At 41.3% G+C, this 21,700-nt stretch overlaps 2 protein-coding genes across 2 annotated transcripts in view; one reads left to right on the forward strand and one right to left on the reverse strand.

Annotated features, from left to right (window-relative positions):
* Window positions 1-1,935: 1,935 nt before the first annotated feature.
* rabepk (Rab9 effector protein with kelch motifs) lies at window positions 1,936-19,827 on the reverse strand. Its single transcript, XM_068012490.1, has 8 exons — window positions 19,520-19,827; window positions 18,687-18,765; window positions 10,405-10,556; window positions 8,959-9,111; window positions 6,638-6,799; window positions 4,962-5,111; window positions 4,357-4,512; window positions 1,936-3,485 (listed from the first exon to the last, which is right to left on the reverse strand). The coding sequence occupies exons 2-8, from the start codon at window positions 18,737-18,739 to the stop codon at window positions 3,175-3,177; spliced, it is 1,137 nt and encodes a 378-aa protein (XP_067868591.1). The 5' UTR covers window positions 18,740-18,765; window positions 19,520-19,827; the 3' UTR covers window positions 1,936-3,174.
* Window positions 19,744-21,700, forward strand: part of ppp6c (protein phosphatase 6, catalytic subunit) — a 29,375-nt gene continuing 27,418 nt past the window's right edge. The window contains exon 1 of the mRNA XM_068012488.1: window positions 19,744-19,945. Coding sequence (XP_067868589.1) covers window positions 19,871-19,945 — 75 coding nt within the window. The 5' untranslated portion in view covers window positions 19,744-19,870. The remainder of the gene's footprint in view (window positions 19,946-21,700) is intronic.

The raw sequence follows: 21,700 nt of genomic DNA on the forward strand, positions 1-21,700 counted from the left end.
GGTAGGTGTTGCCTTTCAAACCACAAGTTGTGAAGAAATATATGAACCCTAAAATTTGGGATTGGGTCCAGGATGTCTCGCTTGGCAAGTTGTATAATTCAATGTTTGTCTTGGTTGAATGCTACAAGTTTGGAGAGAGACTGGATTTTCAGATATATGAACAATTACCTCAGTTGAACCCCACTGGACTATGCTATGCTCCAGCTTCAAGCTGTCACTGTAGTTACTCAGTATTGGACAGTTGAATAAAAGGTCAGTGCCTGGAACAATCTTGTCTTGACTGCTAGTTGTAACTAATTTGAGAATGCAAAAATGGAAACTACTAGTTGAAGTAGATCACCAATGAGATTTGCTTTATTGGACTCGAAGAACTGAACTACTGACTTTGTACAATTAGTATTGGGATTTTCAGAAAATGCTAAATTCAACCTCTGGAGAACATCCAACATGAGGTGCTATTTTTCAATTGGTATACACAATATTGATTAGGCTGTCACCCACTTATTTTAGCATTTTAATATGGCAATTGTATTTGAGGAACATGCAGCAGATACCAATTGTGTGGTTTGTTTCCTTGTGATAAGAATGGCTGTGAATAGTTAATGTATCTACATAACACAGTTTAAATCTTAAATATCTATTTTCCACAAATTTAGAAAACTGCAGTGATGAATTTCACTAATTTGAGATTCTTGGACCAAGAGCTGTAAGGGGAAAACTTTTATCCCTGTCGCAGGTTGCCTATGACACAGCTGTTGATACAGGCTGCTTGGTTCTTTTGGGTGTGCTTGTATTAGGAATATAAAGTTGGCATGCAGGTATAGCAAGCAATTAGGAAGGCAATGGGCATATTTCCCTTGATGGTAGGGATTAGAGTACAGGAATAAAAAATCTTGCTACAATTGTATAAGGTTTTGTTATCACATCTGGAGTATTGTGCCATTTTGGTCTCCACATTCAAGAAAAGATATACTTGGATTGGAGGTGCTACAGTGAAGGTAAACTAATTGGTCCTTGCAATTTAAAGGCCTGCTCGGGTCTCCAATTGAAATCATACCTGAGCCTGACGGAACTACATCCAACCCAGCCCAAGTCCTTTGATTTTTTTTTTTCCCCCCATGCCTGACCTGACCACTGGACTGAAGTTGAACATATTGGAGGTTGTGCTCTACCTTAGATGGAATTTTTCACTGCAGACTTGTGCAGAGTCTGGATGTGTGTTTCCTGCCTTGACATCCTGACTGTCACGTGTTCAACCTGGCCCGAGTTGAGCCCAAATGCCAGCCCCAGAAGAGTGACCTGACCCTGATGTCTGGCCCTGTCTGGTTTGAATAGGGTAGCTATGCTCTACCTGGGATGAGGGGGTTGTCCTGAGCAATTTGGGCCTGTAAATTTTTCCTTTTGGGAGTTTAGGAGAGGTTATCGCAATTGATTGTTTCTGCTGGTCAGGGACCCTAAAACATCAGTACAGTCTCAGGATAAGGGTTGATTGATCATTTAAGAATGTGATGAGAAATTACTTTACTCAAAGGGTTGAGTCTGAAATTCTCTACCCCCAGAGGATAGATCAAGCTGGGATGAACAAATTTTTTGTGCCTTGGAATTGAGGGATATGATGAGTAGGTGGGGAAGTGGAGTTGAATCCCACGATCAGCCATGATTATATTGAATGGCAGGGCAGGCACATTGGGCCATATGGTTGTTTATTGTTCCTATTTCTTGTGTTCTAGCATACTGCTTTTCATAGAGCTATTGCCACTTAGGCTGTTAGCATCAGGGCTATCTAATGCGAATTGATGGTATAGTACCAGAGGGTTTACCAGGGAGTTAAGTTGAAACTGAAGCTATTTCTGCATTGACACTGGCAACAGTGAACACATCTACATTAACATCAAAGACAAATGAACAAAATGTAGGATGTATAGTTTCAATCAACTTTTATATTCAAAGTTTCTAATTACATTTTTCAAAGTTTTTAACTAACATAATACTGTATAAATTACCACCTCTTTCTATAAAATGCATTGTAATGTATGACCCATGATAGGACTAATTTTATATCTGCACAATGACAATTTCACATTTGGTTAATACTTCATTAGTGCTGTTGTGACAGATTTCCTTTACATTAAAATCATATTTATACAAGGATAACAGCATTACACAAACCTTATTGCAGTAAGTCTTAAGCTCCCTGAATAAGATGCAGCTAAAATGGGCAGCATTTGTATTTTTATTGCTATACAAACTTTCATGTAATCTTTAAGCATACAAAAATGTCACTTCCTGTGAGGGTTAATTTTAGATGCTGTTGTAGGCGTATAGGCTTTGTGTCAGTATCGGAGTTCTCAACCCTTAAACTTGTACATATTTTGTTTCATGCTCAGGGAAGATATGGAGACAATGTCTTGGAACACAAGGTGATGTCTGCACAGGGCCATTTGGGGGGAGTGTGGTGCTGGGGGAAGCTGAGGGATTCAAGTGGAAGCTCTTGCCAAAAACTGGCAGCTACAAAGGATTCCATAGTAGATACTATGATGCTTAGAAGATCATAGGCTAATCAATGAGTTCAAACTTGCAAGTTATACCTTTTAAAAACCTATCTACATGAGTTTTTATATTGCCTGATCTTAATACACTTTTAAGTTCCAGACTCTCCAGTTAATGGACATAATTTAATCTGGAATATGCTTTGTATGTCATTGCTAAGACTCCATTGATAAAGTGTCAGTGGGGTTGTAAATTATTTGCAAGAATAAATACTCGTGAATTGGTAAGGAAAAATTCACTGAAGCAGGACTTCAGCTTGAAGAAAGCTCAATGTTAAGTAAAATCAGTGAATTGGTATCAAATAAAACAAAATACTGGAACTACTCAGCAGGTCTGGCAGCATCTGTGGAGCTAGCAACAACGGTCCCAGACCTGAAATGTTAACTCTGTTGCTGTCTCTACAGATGCTACCAGTCCTAAGCATTTCCAGCATTTTCTGTTGGTTTTAGATTTCCAACAGCCACAGTATTTTGCTTTTGAATTGGCAACATGAATTTTCCAAGTCTATCACCGCTTTTGATGGTGCATTTCTATTCGGGTGGAGGAGATAATATTGCAGAGAACTGGTAACCATGGGAGGGGAGTAGGGTGCAATGTGCCTGCTGCAAGACTGATAGTATCCAGTTAATAGCCATCAATTAGTGTGACGAAACAGTCGCTATAAATTTCCCCCCGAGTATCCATGCCACCAAATATTAAGCACAGGTTCACAATGTTCTTGGTTTGATTTTGAACTGCTGAATAATCCTTCAGAGTAAGATTTCCATCATTCCCACTTGGTATGTTCCCCTCAGCTGACTCTGCACCACCATCGTTTGCTGCAGCAGTAGAAGTTTCAGATTCTCCCATTTTCCAGGGTATAACACACATAGCATGATCCAGCCGTCCTGCTGGCAGACAGGAATCAAATTCTAATAGTGTCCAGCAATTTGTTTCTGTAAAAAGTGAAATAAAATATGTAATTTTAAAATGAAATCTCAATGGGCTCTTGTAAAAACTACTTAAGAGTCCACTCGAAAATAATTCAGTGGAGAACTTGTATATCCAAGCTATAAGTGTCGACATGCACAACTGCAGTTAGGAAGCTAGTTATTTCAAGAAAATAAAAATTGTCTTCAACTTAAAAGGCATTTTAAACTAATACACATGAATAAAACTACTGCCCACTCATCCTTAAATGTTCCTTTCATTTTAATACTTTTGGTTAACACCAGTCATCCTGTGCATGTAATATGTGAATATTGTAATGACTGGTTACAAACCAGCATTGGCAAAGACCTGGGAACAGGTTGCCTGACATCCTATTGGGGAACTGCAAGCTAAGCCAGGTGGATTTTTAAAAATTGTACTATTAGCATAGGGAAAGATGGAAAATATAAAAAAATAAATTGCACAATGGAAATAGTAATCAAAACCATACAAGTTTAACATTCAAACAAACATAGGAACAAGGTGGCCTGTAAGTCAATTCAGCTCACCCACTGTTTTGGTCTAACAGAAGTAATATTTCTAGACCACTGGTAACAAAAAAATCTGTTTTGCATTTGAATAATTGCATTGAAATTTTGGTGGAAATCCAATAGAGTGCAGAGATCCTCCTTCAGATTATTTAACAGGATAAATGGATAATTTGAGATTTTTATTGTCCAGGAGAGGCCTTGTCAAAATTTATTCAAAATCAACCATAGCTCATTATTTTAACAGATCAAAATAAGGAATTATTGGGACTGGTCTATTGCTGCATAGATTTTCAAATGAACAATGCCATTACAGAACTCTGACGCAGAGGGAGTTGAAAGCACCTACCAACGTCATACTTATACATAGTGTTCAATGCTCCTGTGACATCCATACCACCAAAGATGAAGATGTACTTTCCATGGGAAATCGCAGAATGAGCTGCACAGCCTCCTGGGATGTCACCCTTCATTTTTACTTTTTTCCATTTCATGTTAACTGCAGCTGTAAATCAAGACATTAAAAAAATGAAACATTTTCAGAATATATCTAGAATTTTATTGAATGCATTTTAAAAAATAAGACTAGTTTGCTTTCAGATCAGGCTCCAAGCACTCCGTAATGTAGCATGTTTTAATTCTTCAATCCCCTTATTTCCTATCCAGTTTTTTTTCTTAGAATTGAGTTTTCAATTCCTGCTTTGTTTGTTGTGATCTCTCTTACATTTTTCTAAATTTCCCCCTCCTTTCTGTTCCCTAGTACTGAGGATGATTATTAATCTGATGAGAGCAGCCAGCCAACCTGCTCTCTGTCCTTTTCCTGTACTGTTCCATAACTTGTTCCTTGTGCAAATTTCCTAAAATCAAGACAGCAACATTTATAAAATACTTCAATGAACAATAAGGATTGCTACAAGCACAATTTTTCATATCTTAAGTATGTGCAGGACCTACCTGTATTAATGACATACATATCGTTAAAAAATTTGTCCCCTGCTAATCCTCCGTGGATGAATAATTTGCTACCTACAGCAACCATCACATGGCCATGTCTTGGTGCTGGTGATCTTCCTTCTGTTGGTTGCTGAGACCAGCTAAGTGTGACTAAAAAATGAATGCATTTTGATTAGCATTTTCATGGGGAGAAAAAATTGTTAATTGCCAAATATTGACAATAATTTAACTGGCATTTCAAATACTTGGATTCTCTCATGCCATGATGGAGCAGCATACTGATGCCAACTGCTGTGGTGCCCATAAAGTGAGTTCCTGGCCCTCACTGACAGAAGGAGGAAGTGAACAAATGCTGCACACATTTGCAACTCTTTGCAAAATGTCCCAGCAAGTTCAAGTAGCAGCAGCAAATTCTTGGAAGCAAATTACCTGCCCATCCTCTGGCAAGGGAATAGTGCAGCATCTTAAGATGGGACGATCACTTTGAAGCAAGGAAAATATACGCTTTAAGAAAGTACTGGGAAACATTCATCACTATCAACTTGGCTCATTGGCAGCATTCTTGCCTCTCAAGTCAAAAGGTTGTGGCTTCAAGTTTAACTCCAGGATTTGAGCAAATAATTATGTGCTGATTACTGAGGGTATTACTGAGGGTGTGCTTCATTGTCAGAGGTGCTAACACCAACAAAATGCATTGTAATGTATGACCCATGATAGGACTAATTTTATAACTGCACAATGACTTAATTTCACATTTGGATAACACTTCATTAGTGATGTATCCTTGTGACAGATTTCCTTTACATTAAAATCATAAATGATTTATACAAGTGGATAACAACATTACACAAACCTTATTGCAAATAAGTTTTAAGCTCTTTGAATAAGATGCAGCTGAAAAGGGCAGCATTTGTATTTTTATTTCTATACAAACTTTCATGTAATGTGTAAGCAAGTGATCATTTGTTGTTTATGAAACCTTGTGCCCAAATTAGGGGCGGCGCCGTGGTTAGCACCGCAGCCTCACAGCTCCAGCGACCCGGGTTCAATTCTGGGTACTGCCTGTGTGGAGTTTGCAAGTTCTCCCTGTGTCTGCGTGGGTTTCCTCCCACAGCCAAAAAAGACTTGCAGGTTGATAGGTAAATTGGCCATTATAAATTGCCCCTAGTGTAGGTAGGTGATAGGGGAATATAGGGACAGGTGAGGATGTGGTAGGAATATAGGATTAGTGTAGGATTAGTATAAATGGGTGGTTAATGGTCGGCACAGACTCGGTGGGCCGAAGGGCCTGTTTCAGTGCTGTATATCTAAATCTAAAAATCTAAATCAAATTAGCCTCCATGTTTTCCTTCAGAATTGCAGTCAGGGCATCTAAGAAGTAATTCATTACCAATTAAGTGCTTCGGGGTATCCTGCAAATGTGAAATGTACTGTATAAATCCAAGTTCTCGCTTCTACCTTGGATGGCTTGTTCAGCTAAGCTGACCCCATATCTTGACCATACATGATATAGACTGCACCTTATCAAAACCTGTACTGTGCCTCCTTGTCTCCACTGTCACAGATCCTCACCACCTCCAGTCTCAGCTTTCCCAATACCCTATGACTTGGATATAAAAATTCTACCTGATTAAGATTACTTAAAATCTTTTACTTGTTAAACTGCTTATTTGTACCTTTATCAAATGCATGGAGTTGTGTATCTTGTACAGGCTCTGCTCCCTTGTCTCCACCGCCAAAAACATACAGACAGTCTCCAATAGCTGCAGTAGAGCCGTGGCATGTGCGGGGTGTTGGTGGAGTCCCATTTACTGCTGGGCTTCTCCACACTCCAGTTTCTGGTTCAGACAGCACACACTGATTACAGCAACAATTACATTATGTCTCATCAATAACTATCATTTCTAGTTCAAGCTTGTAATCTATCCTGTATAACTTGTAATTCTATTGATGGTGCAATAAAAAACATCAGGATTCAACTAAAATGGGTGCAACTATAACATATTTTCAGCACCACACGACATGTCTTGGTAAAATAACTCAACCGATCGATTAAAATTTGATGAATAGTTACACCCAACACCATGGCCCAGAAATTGCTGGAGCGGGGCATCTTCATTGTGCCCAGTTGGTTAGATTTTGTTCCTTGCCTTTCAACTCAAAAAAATTTTGCGCTCTAAAATGCCAGTTAAATGTGAGCTCAATGGGACATCTGGGTTTCTTAAGTAATGAGGTATAGGGATAGAGAAAGAAACATAAGAACAATGGAGGAAGCAACTGGGTGAATTAGAGTAAAATTAAGTGCAAAAAAAGAGAAATAAAGAGAAAGGAAGAAAGATTGGATTAAGTGAGAAAAGAGACACAAAAAGGAAAAGAAACAGAGTGTATAAATTTTTGAAACCTTCAAAAACAATTTACTACCTGCAGGAATTTTTTAAAAATTCTTTCATGGGATGTGAGCATCATTGATAAGACCACCATTTACTATACATCCCTAATTGCCCTTGAGAAGGTGGTGGTGAGCCACCTTCTTGAACTGCTGCAAGCCATGTGGGGTGGGTACACCCACAGTGCTGTTAGGAAGGGAGTTCCAGGATTTTGACCCAGCGACAGTGAAGGAATGGCGATATAGTTCCAAGTCAGGATGGTGCGTGGCTTGGAGGGGAACTTGCAGGTGGTGGTGTTCCCATACATCTGCTGCCCTTGTCCTTCTAGGTGGTCGAGGTCAAGGGTTTGGAAGGTGCTGTCTATGGAGCCTTGATATGTTGCTGCAGTACATCTTGTAGATGGTACACACTGCTGCCACTGTGCGCCAGTGGTGGAGGGAGTGAATGTCTGTGGGTGGGGTGCCAATCAAGCGGCTGTTTTGTCCTGGATGGTGTCGAGCTTCTTGAGTGTTGTTGGAGCTGCACCCATCCAGGCAAGTGGAGAGTATTCCATCACACTCCTGACTTGTGCCTTGTAGATGGAATGAAATTCCATAGTTTCCATGTTCCCATTTCTGGAACAGAGAGTTTGAGTGGCATTGCAGGAACATAAATCTCATCATTAAAAGCTTCCTTACCAGCCCTAACTTTCTGTGGCAAATTTAATTTGTTTTCACAGCACAAATGCAGGCATTACTTGAAATGCACAGGAGACTTGATGGCGAGCTGCCATTTTGCATGTTTAATAAAGGAGCAGTGCAAATCGTCCAGCAATTTGAAGCAACCCGCAATTCATAGGGTCTCTCTTCTCACCATTATTTTGGCAGCAAATTCTGACCCATTAACCTTTCTCTTTCAGATATTGATTGACCTGCTTTGTATTTCCAGCACTTTTTTTATTTCAAGTTTATTACTTTTTGAACCAAGAACTTCTTATGGATATTTTTTCTTCTGTTGAAAAATTATAAAACTTTGTTTATTGCATTGTTATTGTTGTTCTAGCCATAGTCCCAAAGGAACATAGGCCTCCCCCCATTAGATACAGCTGGTAATGTACAGCTTGAGGGTCACCACTCTGCAGGGGTGGGGCAAGGCAAGGAGACAGACATCCATGAACTACCACAGCCGGTACAGGGTTTGAACCCACACTTGGTATCTTTCTGTATCACACCAATTGTCTAGCCATCTGAGCGAACCAGCCCCTTTACTACATTAACAGCATAAATATATTAAACATTAAATTCTACTTGGAAAATGAAATTTACAGATCAATCTGATTTACTTTTAACATATAAAATATTGCTAAGCAAAGATTAAGGTTTATCACACAAATACACTTTTTCTATTAAATAAATACTTTGTTACCTGCAATATGGAATTTTGAGGGAATGGGTGACTTGTAAGTATAAAAAAAATTCTTATCAGCACTCAGGTGTCTGCTTGCTCAAAAATATTAAAGTGTATAAATCACAAAAATACATTGACATTACTCCAAAATAATTATGCTCCTAAAGGTTGGTTGTTTGTACCTGACTAATAGTGTTAGAATTAACATATGAATGTAACTTTACCGAAGTTTAAAACTTGGATACTGTTCCTGTTTGCACATTCATCTGCACCACCAAATAGCCAAAGGTCGCCAGGTCTGCTCACTGGTACGAAGCTAGAGTGCTCATATCGTGGTAGTAATCCCTTCCACTCTGGTACATCCCACTCATGTCTGTCTATTTCATGGGGAACAAAATCAGTGAATACACAGCTATGGGTACAAAGCAGTAAAGAGAGGTAATCTTGAACAGGAAATCTGGTACAACTAACATTAACAACAACAGTATAAATAAGTTCACAAACTGAATGAACAGTCTGTTTGATTCGTATTGCAATTAGGCATGCTTTCATAACATAGGAATCATTAGTACATTACCCCAGCATAGCATTATTGGATCCCAGCCACTAAAACACTGCTATTAAAAACAAACATTGCAAAAATTAACTCAATAAGTTGGAGTTTAAAAAACTTGCAAAAATACGGAAATGTAGAGGAGAAAGAGAATAGAACCAATGTACATCTATTAGTTGACAATGAATAGGACTGTAACCATTCTATAGTGGAGAAAGATAAACACCCACTGACACTGCAGAGGCAGTCTGGAGTCTTGTACATTTCATCTAGAAACTTCAAAAGAATTTTTTGAGGAACTTATCCGCATGGGTTCGTCTGACTGTGTGTGTGTGAATCTTTGAAAGGCAAGCTTAATGATTATTTTTTTGTTGAAAATAATTTAGACATCACATATTATACATGATTACAATATTCATACATTTGTGCACAGATGCTTAAGTCAATCACAATTGATAGTAGCCAATAAAAACATTAACTATACAATCCACTGGTCTTGGGGTTTATGTCCCAGGCCTTCTGGACCCAACACTGCATCGAATTTGGAATCTCCTGGCTGTATCACTCAGTGCTGTGCCGCACTAAAATGTGAGTCGCACTCAAGGAAAGCTAGAATTGCATTTCATTTTAGAGTCATTCATTGTAAAATCAGAGTAGCACTGATGGTATTTAAAGCCACAGTACCATTCTACATCAAGAGTCTGTTGCAGCAACCTACAGAAATCCAAAGAGTGGTAAAACATAGACATAACCAGCTTCTTTTCCATGACTTTATAGGAGTTTTCCTATAATTGAGAATAATGCAAAGACATAACAAATACTGTGAAATCAAATGTGAGGAATTATGGTCCTGAACTGACATTGTAACACCGTGTTGCCTTCTTAACCAAAATTATTTTCCAGTTATTTCTAAAGTCATTTAATTTTTTTTATTCAACAAACTTACTGGACAAATTACTAAAATACAGTAGAAAATCAAGGCTTTGTATAGAGAGAAGGGAAAACAACAGCTTTGGCAAAGTTAATTCTGGAATTGCATATTAATATAAACAGATATACTGAAAATTTCAATTTGACCAGTTGCAAACAAAACAAAATTCAAAAAAAATGTTGTTACCCAGTTCTAAGATATGGGCATCAGAAAAGCTTCCATTGGGGTTTGCTCCTCCAACTATAATGACCTTCCCTTTTTCAGAGATATCTGGAACATATGTGAGAGTATGACCAACTCGAACACTTGGATTCTCCCCTCTTGGTACAAGTGCATACCTATAAAAGGGGTTGGGGGGAGGGGGTGAGAAAGAAACAGATTCAAACATTGCTGTACACTTAGCCAAGAAATTCAAATTCACTCTCAGTGAAAAACAGGCATCCGTCTTTATAAAATAAAGAACTGTCCACAGAGGCTTAAAGAGTGTCATTATCAACCTTCTGTTCTGTCAGATTTGGTATCATATAAAGATCACCATTTATTGTGAAACTTAGTGCACAGTATGTTTTCCCTACAAGATTGCAGTTATTTTATTTTCTCCACTCTTTAATTGATTCCACAGCATTGAGGATAGAACTTCTTTGAAATGGACCAATAGTGTGGCACTGGGTTACCCAATGCTACCAAAAGGGTGCCAAGAATAGATATGGCCCATTCAAACTGAAATGTTCAATAATACAATTAAATCATGGATTGGTTTCTTTCATCAAAGATACAGTTGGTGTCCTACAGTGTCTAACAGTCACAGAAGGCTTCAAGTCTACTGAACACCACAACATCCTTCTCCAAGGTGACCTGGACACACAAAAGATTGCAGAAAGGAGTTATGCAGTTAGGGAAATGCTTCCCATGGATCTCTCACTTTCTCAACTGTGAATGGCAGACCCACTAGGACGTCCTCCAACCTGTTCGCCCTTCTGTGCACCGAGTGACTGAAGACAAGAAGAGCTAGATTAAAATACAAAAATTGAGGAGCATCCCTGTTAAATAGTGAAACAAGAACTGCAAGCTTTGGCACTGTAAATACCTATGAAGTGGTTAAGGAAAATGTTTGAAGCCACCATGCCATACATCAGTCTCCTCCCAGGTCCCTATCATGCAGTGGGGAATTCTTGGAATCATGCTTTTCCACTAGAGATGCTCTTCTTCACTGGTCAGCAAAATATTGTACCAACAAAGAAGATAGGCAAGTTACCAGCTTTCAGATTTCTGCTAATCCTGATCTAGCTCTCCTGGGCACCAGTTTCCTTTTGCTTTGCCCCATCATCCCTTTTGTCAATTAATCTCATCTGCCCTCCACCCCATCACAGACCTTCCTTGTTGCTGTTCCTCCCCCCAACCTTTCCCATCTCTGTACTTGCTTAAAGCTTCTGATGAAAGGTCATCAACCATTTCTCGCTCCACAGATGCTGCCAGATCTGCTGAATGTTTCCAGCATTTTTCGCTTTATTTCAGATTTCCAGCAGTATTTTGCTTTTGTACCAGTTTTGTGTTCCTTATGAGTAAGTGTGCCACACCTCTGGTTTGTGCCTGTCCTAAGACTATAATCAGGATCAGGAGTTTGTCATGTGTGGAATAACAGAAAAGTTTGCAAATTGTACTTCTCTACAACAGTGCACTGGGGCACTAAGCTGGCACACGTTAACAAAGTATTCAGTTTCACGTCAGGAAAATATAAACACAGCCGCACCCAGCATAAGTTTCACTGTTTTAATCCTGGATGAGAAGGTGCAAAGAGTTTCATGGTACCTCCTATTTGTAAGATCTTCATGTATGATTTGCATTGGAATACTTTTTCCTTGATGCCTCAATAGCTCAGCAAGTTTATGTGAGAAAGAAGTACTTGCGTTTATGTAGCACCTTAGGATGTCCCAAAGCACCTTACAGCCAATGAAGTACTTCTCTAGTGTAATCACTGCTGTAGTATAAGAAACGCAATAGTCAATTTGCACACAGCAGGCTCCCACAAACAGCAAATGACAACCAGATAATCTATTTTACTGACATAGTTTGAAGGATAGATATTGGCCTGGACAGTGGAGAAAACTCCCCGACTCTTCTTTGAAATAGTGCCATAGGATCTTTTGCGTCCACCTGAGACAGCAGAAGCAGCCTTGGTTTAATGTCTCATCTGAAAAACAGCACCTCCAACTGTGCAGCACTGGCTTGTCAACCTAGATTTTGTACTCAGCTCCTTGGGTCCTGGGTGGGATTTGAACCTACAACCTTCTGACTCAAAGGTAAGAGTGCTACCAACTGAACCACAGCTGACATCTGCAGGGATTAGTTAAGTTATACAGACCAGAAAGTCCAAGATTTAATCTCCAATCTGTACTGACGTAGCTGATCTCAGCTGAGACAGTGGTAGAAGTATACAATTGGCTTTACTGTGTGTCACAATGAGTGGATTTTGTTCATTCCATATTAATTGGTTGCTGTTTTAACGATCAACAGTGGTACTTTAATCCTAGATCTGATTGTTTCACTAGCTTAAATGGCTGCATCAATGGAAATAGTAATGCTTCCCATTTCTGGGTCAGTTGACGTTTTTAATCAAGAAATGAACTCTGTTGCTATGGAGAACATGGATGTTGATTTCATTTTTGTCTATGATGATTCAAAGTTCCTGGATGGATCTGTGAATACTTTCTAGTACTCCATTCGCATCTATATATACTTGGATAGTTTAGTTTAGTTTAGTTTAGAGATACAGCACTGTAACAGGCCCTTCGGCCCACCAAGTCTGTGCCGACCATCAACCACCCATTTATACTAATCCTACACTAATCCCATATTCCTACCACATCACCTGTCCCTACATTCTCCTACCACCTACCTATACTAGTGGCAATTTATAATGGCCAATTTACCTACCAACCTGCAAGTCTTTTGGCTTGTGGGAGGAAACCAGAGCACCCGGAGAAAACCCACGCAGACACTGGGAGAACTTGCAAACTCCACACAGGCAGTACCCAGAATTGAACCCGGGTCGCTGGAGCTGTGAGGCTGCGGCCGCCCTCTGTGGTGACCAGAACTGTACACAATACTCCAGCTGTGGCCTAACTAGCGTTTTATACAGCTCCATCATAACCTCCCTGCTCTTATATTCTATGCCTCGGCTAATAAAGGCAAATATCCCATATGCTTTCCTAACCACCTTATCTCCCTGTGCTGCTACCTTCAGTGATCTATGGACAAGTACACCAAGGTCCCTCTGTACTTCCTAGGATCCTACCATCCATTGTATATTCCCTTGCCTTGTTAGTCCTCCCAAAATGCATCACCTCACACTCTCAGTATGAAATTCCATTTGCCACAGCTCCGTCCATCTTACCAGCCCATCTATATCATCCTGTAATCTAAGGCTTTCCTCCTCACTACTTACAACACCACTTTTCCCTTTATATAGCTTTTAAATTCCCAAGTTGTAATTTTAAAAATTTCTTTCATGGGATGTGGGCGTCGCTGGTTAGGCCAGCATTTGTTGCCTATCCCTAATTGCCCTTGAGAAGGTTGAGGTGAGCCGCCTTTTTGAACCGCTGCAATCCATCTAGGGCAGTTACTCTCAAAGTGCTTTTGATCCAGCGACAGTGAAGGAACGGCGATATAATTCCAAGTCAGGATGGTGTGTGGCTTGGAGGGGAAATTGTAGGTAGTGGTTTTCCCATGCATCTGCTGCCCTTGTCCTTCGAGGTGGTAGAGGTTGCGGGTTTGGAAGGTGCTGTCTAAGGAGCCTTGGTGAGTGCATCTTGTATATGGTACACATTGCTGTCACTGTGTGTAGGTGGCAGAGGGAGTGAATGTTGAAGGTGGTGGATGGGGTGCCAATCAAGGGAACTGCTTTGTCCTGGATGGTGTTGAGCTTTTTGAGTGTTGTTGGAGCTGTACCCATCCAGGCAAGTGGAGAGTATTCCATCACACTCCTGACTTGTGCCTTGTAGATGGTGGACAGGATTTGAGGAGTCAGGAGGTGAGTTATTCACCTCAGATTTTCCGGGGTCTGATCTGCTCTTGTAGCCACAGTATTTATATGACTGATCCAGTTCAGTTTCTGGTTAATGGTAACCTCCAGGATAGTGGAGGCTTCAGCGATGGTAATGCAATTCAATGTTCTGGGGAGATGGTTAGATTCTCTCTTGTTGGAGACTGTCAATGCCTGGCACTTTTGTGGCATGAATGTTCCTTGCAACTTCTCAGCCCAAGCCTGACTGTTGTCCAGGTCTCGCTGCATATGGACACGGGCTGCTTCAGTATCTGAGGAGTTGCAAGTAGTACTGAACATTGTGCAATTATCAGTGAACATCCCCACTTCTGACCTTATGATGGAGGGAAGGTCATTGATGAAGCAGCTGAAGATGGTTGGGCCTAGGCTACTACCCTAAGGAACTCCTGCAGTGATGTCCTGGACCTGAGATGATTTGCCTTGAACAACCATAACTATCTTCCTTTGTGCTAGGTATGACTCCAACCAATGGAGAGCTATCCCCCCAAATCTCATTGAATTCAATTTTTCTAGGGTTCCTTGATGCCACACTCCATCAAATACTATCTTGATATCCAGGACAGTCACTTTCACCTCACCTCACCTCTTGTCTTCAGTTCTTTTGTCCATGTTTGGACCAAGGCTGTAATGAGGTCAGCAGCCGAGTGGCCCTGGTGGAACCCAAACGGAGCCTCTGTGAGCAGGTTATTCCTGTTTAAGTGCCGCTTGATAGTACTGTTAATGACACCTTCCATCACTTTGCTGATGATCGAGAGGAGGCTGATAGGGTGATAATTGGCAATAGGCCAGGTAGGATTTGTCCTACTTTTTGTGGATAGGACATACCTGAGCAATTTTCCACATTGTTGGGTAGATGCTAATGTTGTAGCTGTACTGGAACAGATTGGCACAGCTAGTTCTGGAGCACAAGTACTATTTCCGGAATGTTATCAGGGCCTATAGCCTTTGCCGTATCCAGTGCCTTCAGCCATTTCTTGTTATCATGTGGAGTGAATCGAATTGGCTGGAGATTGGCATCTGAGAGGCTGGGGACCTCAGGAGGCTGAGATGGATCATTCACTCGGTACTTCTGGCTGAAGATGAATGCAAATGCTTCAGCCTTGTCTTTTGCACTGATGTGCTGGGCTCCCCCATCATTGAGAATGGAGGTATTTGTGGAGCCTCCTCCTCCAGTTAGTTGTTTAATTGTCCACCACCATCCACAACTGGATGCGGCAGGACTGCAGATCTGACCTGCTGGTTGTGGGATCGCTTTGCGCTATCTATCGCATGCCGCTTCCGCTGTTTAGTCCTGTGTTTCTTGTAGTTCAGCAGTGCAATGCGCTTAGCGGCTATGACAGGTTCCAGCTCTTCAAAGTGAGATTGAAACCAGTCTGCATTCTGCTTCACACATTTGCCATAGGTGGTCATTGCTGAGTCATAGATGGCGTCTCTGATGTGGGCCCACTTGGTCTCTGCCATTCTTACCCAGTCTGGCCTATACATGACTCCAGATGCACAGCAACGTGGTTTGATACTTAATTGTACTCTGAAAGAGCCTAGCAAGCCACTCAGTTGTACCAAATGTTATGAAAAACTCACAGACTGCTTAACAGCTTAAGAAGGCGGCCCACCTTCTCAAAGGGAATTAGGGATGGGCTGGTGTTGCCAGTGACGCCCGCATACTGTGAAGATTAATAAAAAAACTTGCTTTCTTTAAAAATATATAGTTTTGTGTGAAAATCGTTAAGAAACTTAGTATTAAGAAACCTGGGTAAAAGTGCAAGCACAGAGCATTACCGAATTTGTAGGATTGAAGATAAAGTAAATGAAAAGCTAATAGCACCAAACCTGGGTTCAAAAACCTGTAGTCTATAGGATTAAGGAAAGACTGAGATAAGTAAGGAATTCAACAGATCCTGAAAATAATGAGTTAGAACAGAAGACAGTGCAATACATCTTTATTTCAACATACTGTTGATGCAGGGAGGTGGAAGAATGTACAACAGGACAGAAAAAGACATTTTAATACTCTGCAGGTGCTATCACTCAATCATCAATCCTCCTCTATATCACCATCATTACATATTCATCAATGACCTTCCTTCAATCAAAGGGTCAGAAGTGGGGATGTTCGCTGATGATTGAACGATGTTCAGCACCATTCGCGACTCCTCAGATATTGAAGCAGTCCGTGTAGAAATGCAGCAAGACCTGGACAATATCCATGCTTGGGCTGATAAGTGGCAAGTAACATTCATGCCACACAAATGGCAGGCAATGAACATCTCCAACAAGAGAGAATCTAACCATCTCCCCTTGACATTCAATGGCATTACCATCGCTGAATCCCCCACTATCAACATCCTACCATTGACCAGAAACTGAACCGTGGCTACAAGAGCAGGTCAGAGGCTAGGAATCCTGCGGCGAGTAACTCACTTCCTGACTCCCCAAAGCCTGTCCACCATCTACAAGGCTCAAGTCAGGAGTGTGTTGGAATACTCTCCACTTGCCTGGATGGGTGCAGCTCCAACAACACTCAAGAAGCTCGGCACCATCCAGAACAAAGGAGCCTGCTTGATTGACACCCCATCCACAAATATTCCCTCCCTCCACCACCGACGCACAGTGGCAGCAGTGTGTACCATCTACAAGATGCACTGCAGCAACACACCAAGGCACCTAAGACAGCACCTTCCAAACCCTCGACCTCTACCCATTTGAAGGACAAGGGCAGCAAATGCATGGGAACACCACCAGCAAGATCCCCTCCAAGTCACACACCATCCTGACTTGCAACTATATCGCCGTTCCTTCACTGTCACTTGGTCAAAATGCCGGAACTCCCTTCCTAACAACACTGTGGGTGTACCTACCTCTCATGGACTGCAGATGTTCAAGAAGTCAGCTTACTCAAGGGCAATTAGGGATGGGAAATAAATGCTGGCCTAGGCAGCGACACCCAAATCCCATGAAAAATATACTGAACAGAAACAGGTCATTCGGCCTAACCAGTCCTTGCTGCCATTTATGCTCCACTTGAACTTAGTCCCATCCTTCCTCAGCTCACTCAATCAGCATAATTCTCTATTCTTTTCTCCCTCATATACATATCTAGCTTCCCCTTAAATGCATCAATATTCACTTCAACTACTTTCTGTATAGATGCAGAAATCAACAAGCGCATGGGAAAGGCTTCCACTGCTATGTCCAGACTGGCCAAGAGAGTGTGGGAAAATGGCGCACTGACACGGAACACAAAAGTCCGAGTGTATCAAGCCTGTGTCCTCAGTACCTTGGCTCTATGGCAGCGAGGCCTCGACAACGTATGTCAGCCAAGAGCGACGTCTCAATTCATTCCATCTTTGCTGCCTCCAGAGAATACTTGGCATCAGGTGGCAGGACCGTATCTCCAACACAGAAGTCCTCGAGGCGACCAACATCCCCAGCTTATACACACTACTGAGTCAGCGGCGCTTGAGATGGCTTGGCCATGTGAGCCGCGTGGAAGATGGCAGGATCCCCAAAGACACATTGTACAGCGAGCTCGTCATCGGTACCAGACCCACCGGCCGTCCATGTCTCCGCTTTAAAGACGTCTGCAAACGCAACATGAAGTCCTGTGACACTGATCACAAGTCGTGGGAGTCAGTTGCCAGCGTTCGCCAGAACTGGCGGGTAGCCATAAAGGCGGGGCTAAAGTGCGGCGAGTCGAAAGACTTAGCAGTTGGCAGGAAAAAAGACAGAAGCGCAAGGGGAGAACCAACTGTGTAACAGCCCCGACAAACAAATTTTTCTGCAGCACCTGTGGAAGAGCCTGTCACTCTCGAATTGGCCTTTATAGCCACTCTAGGTGTTGCTCCACACACCACTGACCACCTCCAGGCGCTTACCCATTGTCTCTCGAGATAAGGAGGCCAAAGAAAGACTTTCTGTAAATAGCAAGCTGCATATTCTCACTACTTTCCAGGTAAAGAAGTTTATTTTCTTGGTGACTATCTTATATTGATACCCTCTAGTTTTGCTCTTCCCCACAAGTGGAAACTCTTTCTGTGTCTACTCTATCAAAATCTTTTTTTTTATTTTAAGAGACCTCTATTAGGTCTCCCCTCAGCCTTCTTTTTTCAAGAAAAGAAAAAAAAAGAGACCCAGCCTTTCCAGATAGGTACAACCTGGCAATTGGCAATTCTGCTATCATTCCTGTAAATCTTTTTGCACCCTCTCCAATGCCTTTAACAATATGGCAAAAAGTACTGTACACATTTATATATTATCTTTCAAAAACTTGTTATGCATGTATAGTTTCAAGAGCAGAAGAATAAATGAGGAGGGACATGTTATTCCTGTTTCACAGTGCCATTTTACAGTTACAATACCCATTGATAAGAGTCAAATTAAATGTACATATGCTTTGAGATCCTACCATGTCGCTATTTGGGGACTTTCCCCTGGCTCCAAGACAGTCAGCAATTCCATAACCTTTTGATAAATCTGGAATAAAACTGTCAGATATTGACCAATTAAACTCATATGTCCTGAATAAAAACTAATTGCATCACAATTTAATCATTATTAAATTACACTAACATGAATACTTCAATCAATCCGTGGAACAGCAAACAACTGTCTGTAGTTTTGAATCCGTTTTATCAGTCACCCAAGCTTTCCTAATGATCCTTGGGATTGAGTTCAAAAATCAAACGAACAAAAATCTTATTCAGATATTACAAAATATATATTACCGATCCTTGGGGAGCACGTACTGTATACTTCTCCCCAGTATGATAAATAAATGTTCATCGCTACTCTCTGCTTTCCATCTCTGAACCAATTTTGTATCCTCGTTATCACTATTCATTTAATCATATGGGTTTCAATTGACCTCCTAATAGCAGGTTAAATGTTAGATATTTGTTGTGTTCCCTTAGAATAAGCTTTCACAGCAGCCCCCACAATCACACTTTCCTCAGATTTAAATGTAATATTGCATCCTTGTAATATTTGAACAAACGCCGACCCTCCCCAAATATCAGGAAGTTAAATTTGTAAGTTAATGTGCCTCTTGCTTCCGGGAAACAAATAAGAATACACAAAAAACGAAAAGGATCTCAAAACTATTGGGTCCCTGACAGTTGCACAGCATCCGATCTGAAGGGCTTGCTTAACAACACCGATGGAAACCACCTACTTTCGGGTCCCGTTTCTCCATACATCCAATGACTGACAGATGTAGCACCTTTTAATTAGTATACTTACTCCAGCAGGACGGTGCCGCGAATGCTTTGTGCTCTCTTCCCCCAACTTCTTTCCTCAGCGTTGTTTAGACAATCTCTAATCTTTGAACTTTCAACTGTACCATGAAGCCGACCAATGGGGAGGGCAGCGCGCGAATACAGGGTTAAACTCACGAGCAAAGAGCCAATGAGAGTTCCGCATGACCAAGGGAACCGGGTTAATCTTAAAAAGGGAAACCGACCATTAACAAGTGATCGGGAAGTGTTAAGGATAGGAGTGGTAAGGCAAAGCGTTGAGCCGGTTCCTTCAGGCGGTGGCCGAGATACCGGAAACGCGTCATTGGCCCGGGGCTCGTTCAGTTCGTGTCTCAAAATGGCGCCTCTGGACCTGGATAAGTATGTGGAGATAGCTCGGCAGTGTAAATACCTCCCCGAAAATGACCTGAAGGTAACGTGCTAATGGGTTTCTTATTTCATTAATTTGATTCTTTCTTCTTGTCCTGTTAAATTTATTAAAGTCTTTGGTCGGCGTGTAAATTTATAGCGGCGCAACGGGAACTGTCAGGACTACAAATTTAGGCTGTACCTTTGCATTTTGGGGCCTTTGGTCTTGTATATCAAGTTCTACGGTACTTGCGTACTTTGCCTTTTGATATAAATATAATAAGGGAGCCCACGTTTCCCGTACGACTATTTTGGGCCGCTCATTAGGTCAATGCTGTAATGCCACCAGAATAAAAACAACATAAGTGCTGCCCCCCTCCCCCCACACACCCCGCCCCTGTAGGAGGGACCACTCATATATGATTAGTATAACTTGTCCGTCCAAAGTGGGATATGTACAAATAAAATTAAATTATAATCTGGTTCGTTTCATCAACGATATGGTTAACTTTCTTCGCTGCCCAATGATCGCGGAAGGCTGGATCATTTGGTAAGGGTGAAATGGTACACGGGTTTTCGGGTCGTTCGCAGGTGTTTTGCTCAGCTGCGATTCTGTCATGTCATTTCGAGACTGTTTAATCAGAGTGTAAATTCTGATCCACATTCGCGCTACTAACTTTTGTTTTAATTGATTCGAAATGGATCGATTTCTATGCTTATTGAACCCAAAAGAGAGGCTGTATTATTTTGTTGGCTGCAACGGGGCTGGAAAGCTTTCATAAGCTGAGTTGTGGATTCTTTAAAGTATTCAACCATTACTGCTTTTCTTTTTTTTTTTAAAAAAAGCATATTGGTCAAATGGTTTAAGTGAAGGAGGAGGTATGTGAGACACTGAATGGGCTAAATATTGATAGAGGGATTACAAAACTGGATTACTTGTTCAAAACTGGTGAGTTTTTTTGATGAGTTAGCAGAGAAGGTTGATATGGTGTACATGGACTTCCAAAAGGCATTTGAGAAAGTATCACATAATAGGCTTGCCAGCAAAGCTGAAGCCCACGGAATAAAAGGGACAATGGCAGAATGAATGCTAAGTTGTCTGAGTGAGAGGAGTGAGTGTTGAACGGTTGTTTCTTGGACTGGAGGAAGTTGTACAGTGGTGTTCTCCAGGGGTTGGTACTTGGGCCACTGCTTTTCTTAATCTATATTAATGACCTGGATGGTTATACAGGCACTATTTCAGAATTTAGAGAAGAGAAGGTTGAGAGGAAATTTGATAGAGGTGTTCAAAATCATGAGTTTGTACTGAATAGATGGGGTGAAACTTTCCCCGTTGGTCACAAACGAGAGGGCACAGATTTAAGGTGATTGGCAAAAGAATCACAGGCAACGGAGAAGAAACTTTTTTATGCTGCGAGTGGTTAGCATCTGGAATGTGCTGCCTGAGGTGGTGGAGGCAGATTCAATTGTGGGTTTCAAAAGGGGATTGGCAAGGAGAATTTGCAAACCTCTGGGGAAAGAGCAGGGGCATGGGATGAGCAGAGTTACTGTTGCAGAGAGCTGGCATGAACATGACAGGCTAAATCGCCTCCTTTATGTGCTGTTACCATTCTATGATTCTCAATACTATAAATCACGTCTAATAAGTCAACCTTTGAAGCCTCCAAATATCATTCCAAAAATGGGCATTGACTTCTATGCCGAGTATAAAATGTGATCCGCTGGTGTGGGTGGTCGCCATTTTGAAATGTGAAAAAAAATCGATGTGGCTCAGTTTATTGAATAAATTAATTCTACAGCAATACCTTTAACTGCAGTC

Source organism: Heterodontus francisci, chromosome 32 (genome assembly GCF_036365525.1).
Source record: "Heterodontus francisci isolate sHetFra1 chromosome 32, sHetFra1.hap1, whole genome shotgun sequence".
NCBI lineage: Eukaryota > Metazoa > Chordata > Chondrichthyes > Heterodontiformes > Heterodontidae > Heterodontus > Heterodontus francisci.

What these genes read in the sequence shown, in the direction of transcription:
- rabepk (XM_068012490.1), bottom strand. Translation starts at nt 18,739, where the DNA reads ATGGAATTGCTGACTGTCTTGGAGCCAGGGGAAAGTCCCCAAATAGCG. An exon ending in TATCCAAGTTTTAAACTTCG is followed by an intron (nt 6,800 to 8,958) that starts GTAAAGTTACAT and finishes TGTCTGAACCAG; the next exon opens with AAACTGGAGTGTGGAGAAGC. An exon ending in ACTCCATGCATTTGATAAAG is followed by an intron (nt 5,112 to 6,637) that starts GTACAAATAAGC and finishes TTCATTTTTTAG; the next exon opens with TCACACTTAGCTGGTCTCAG.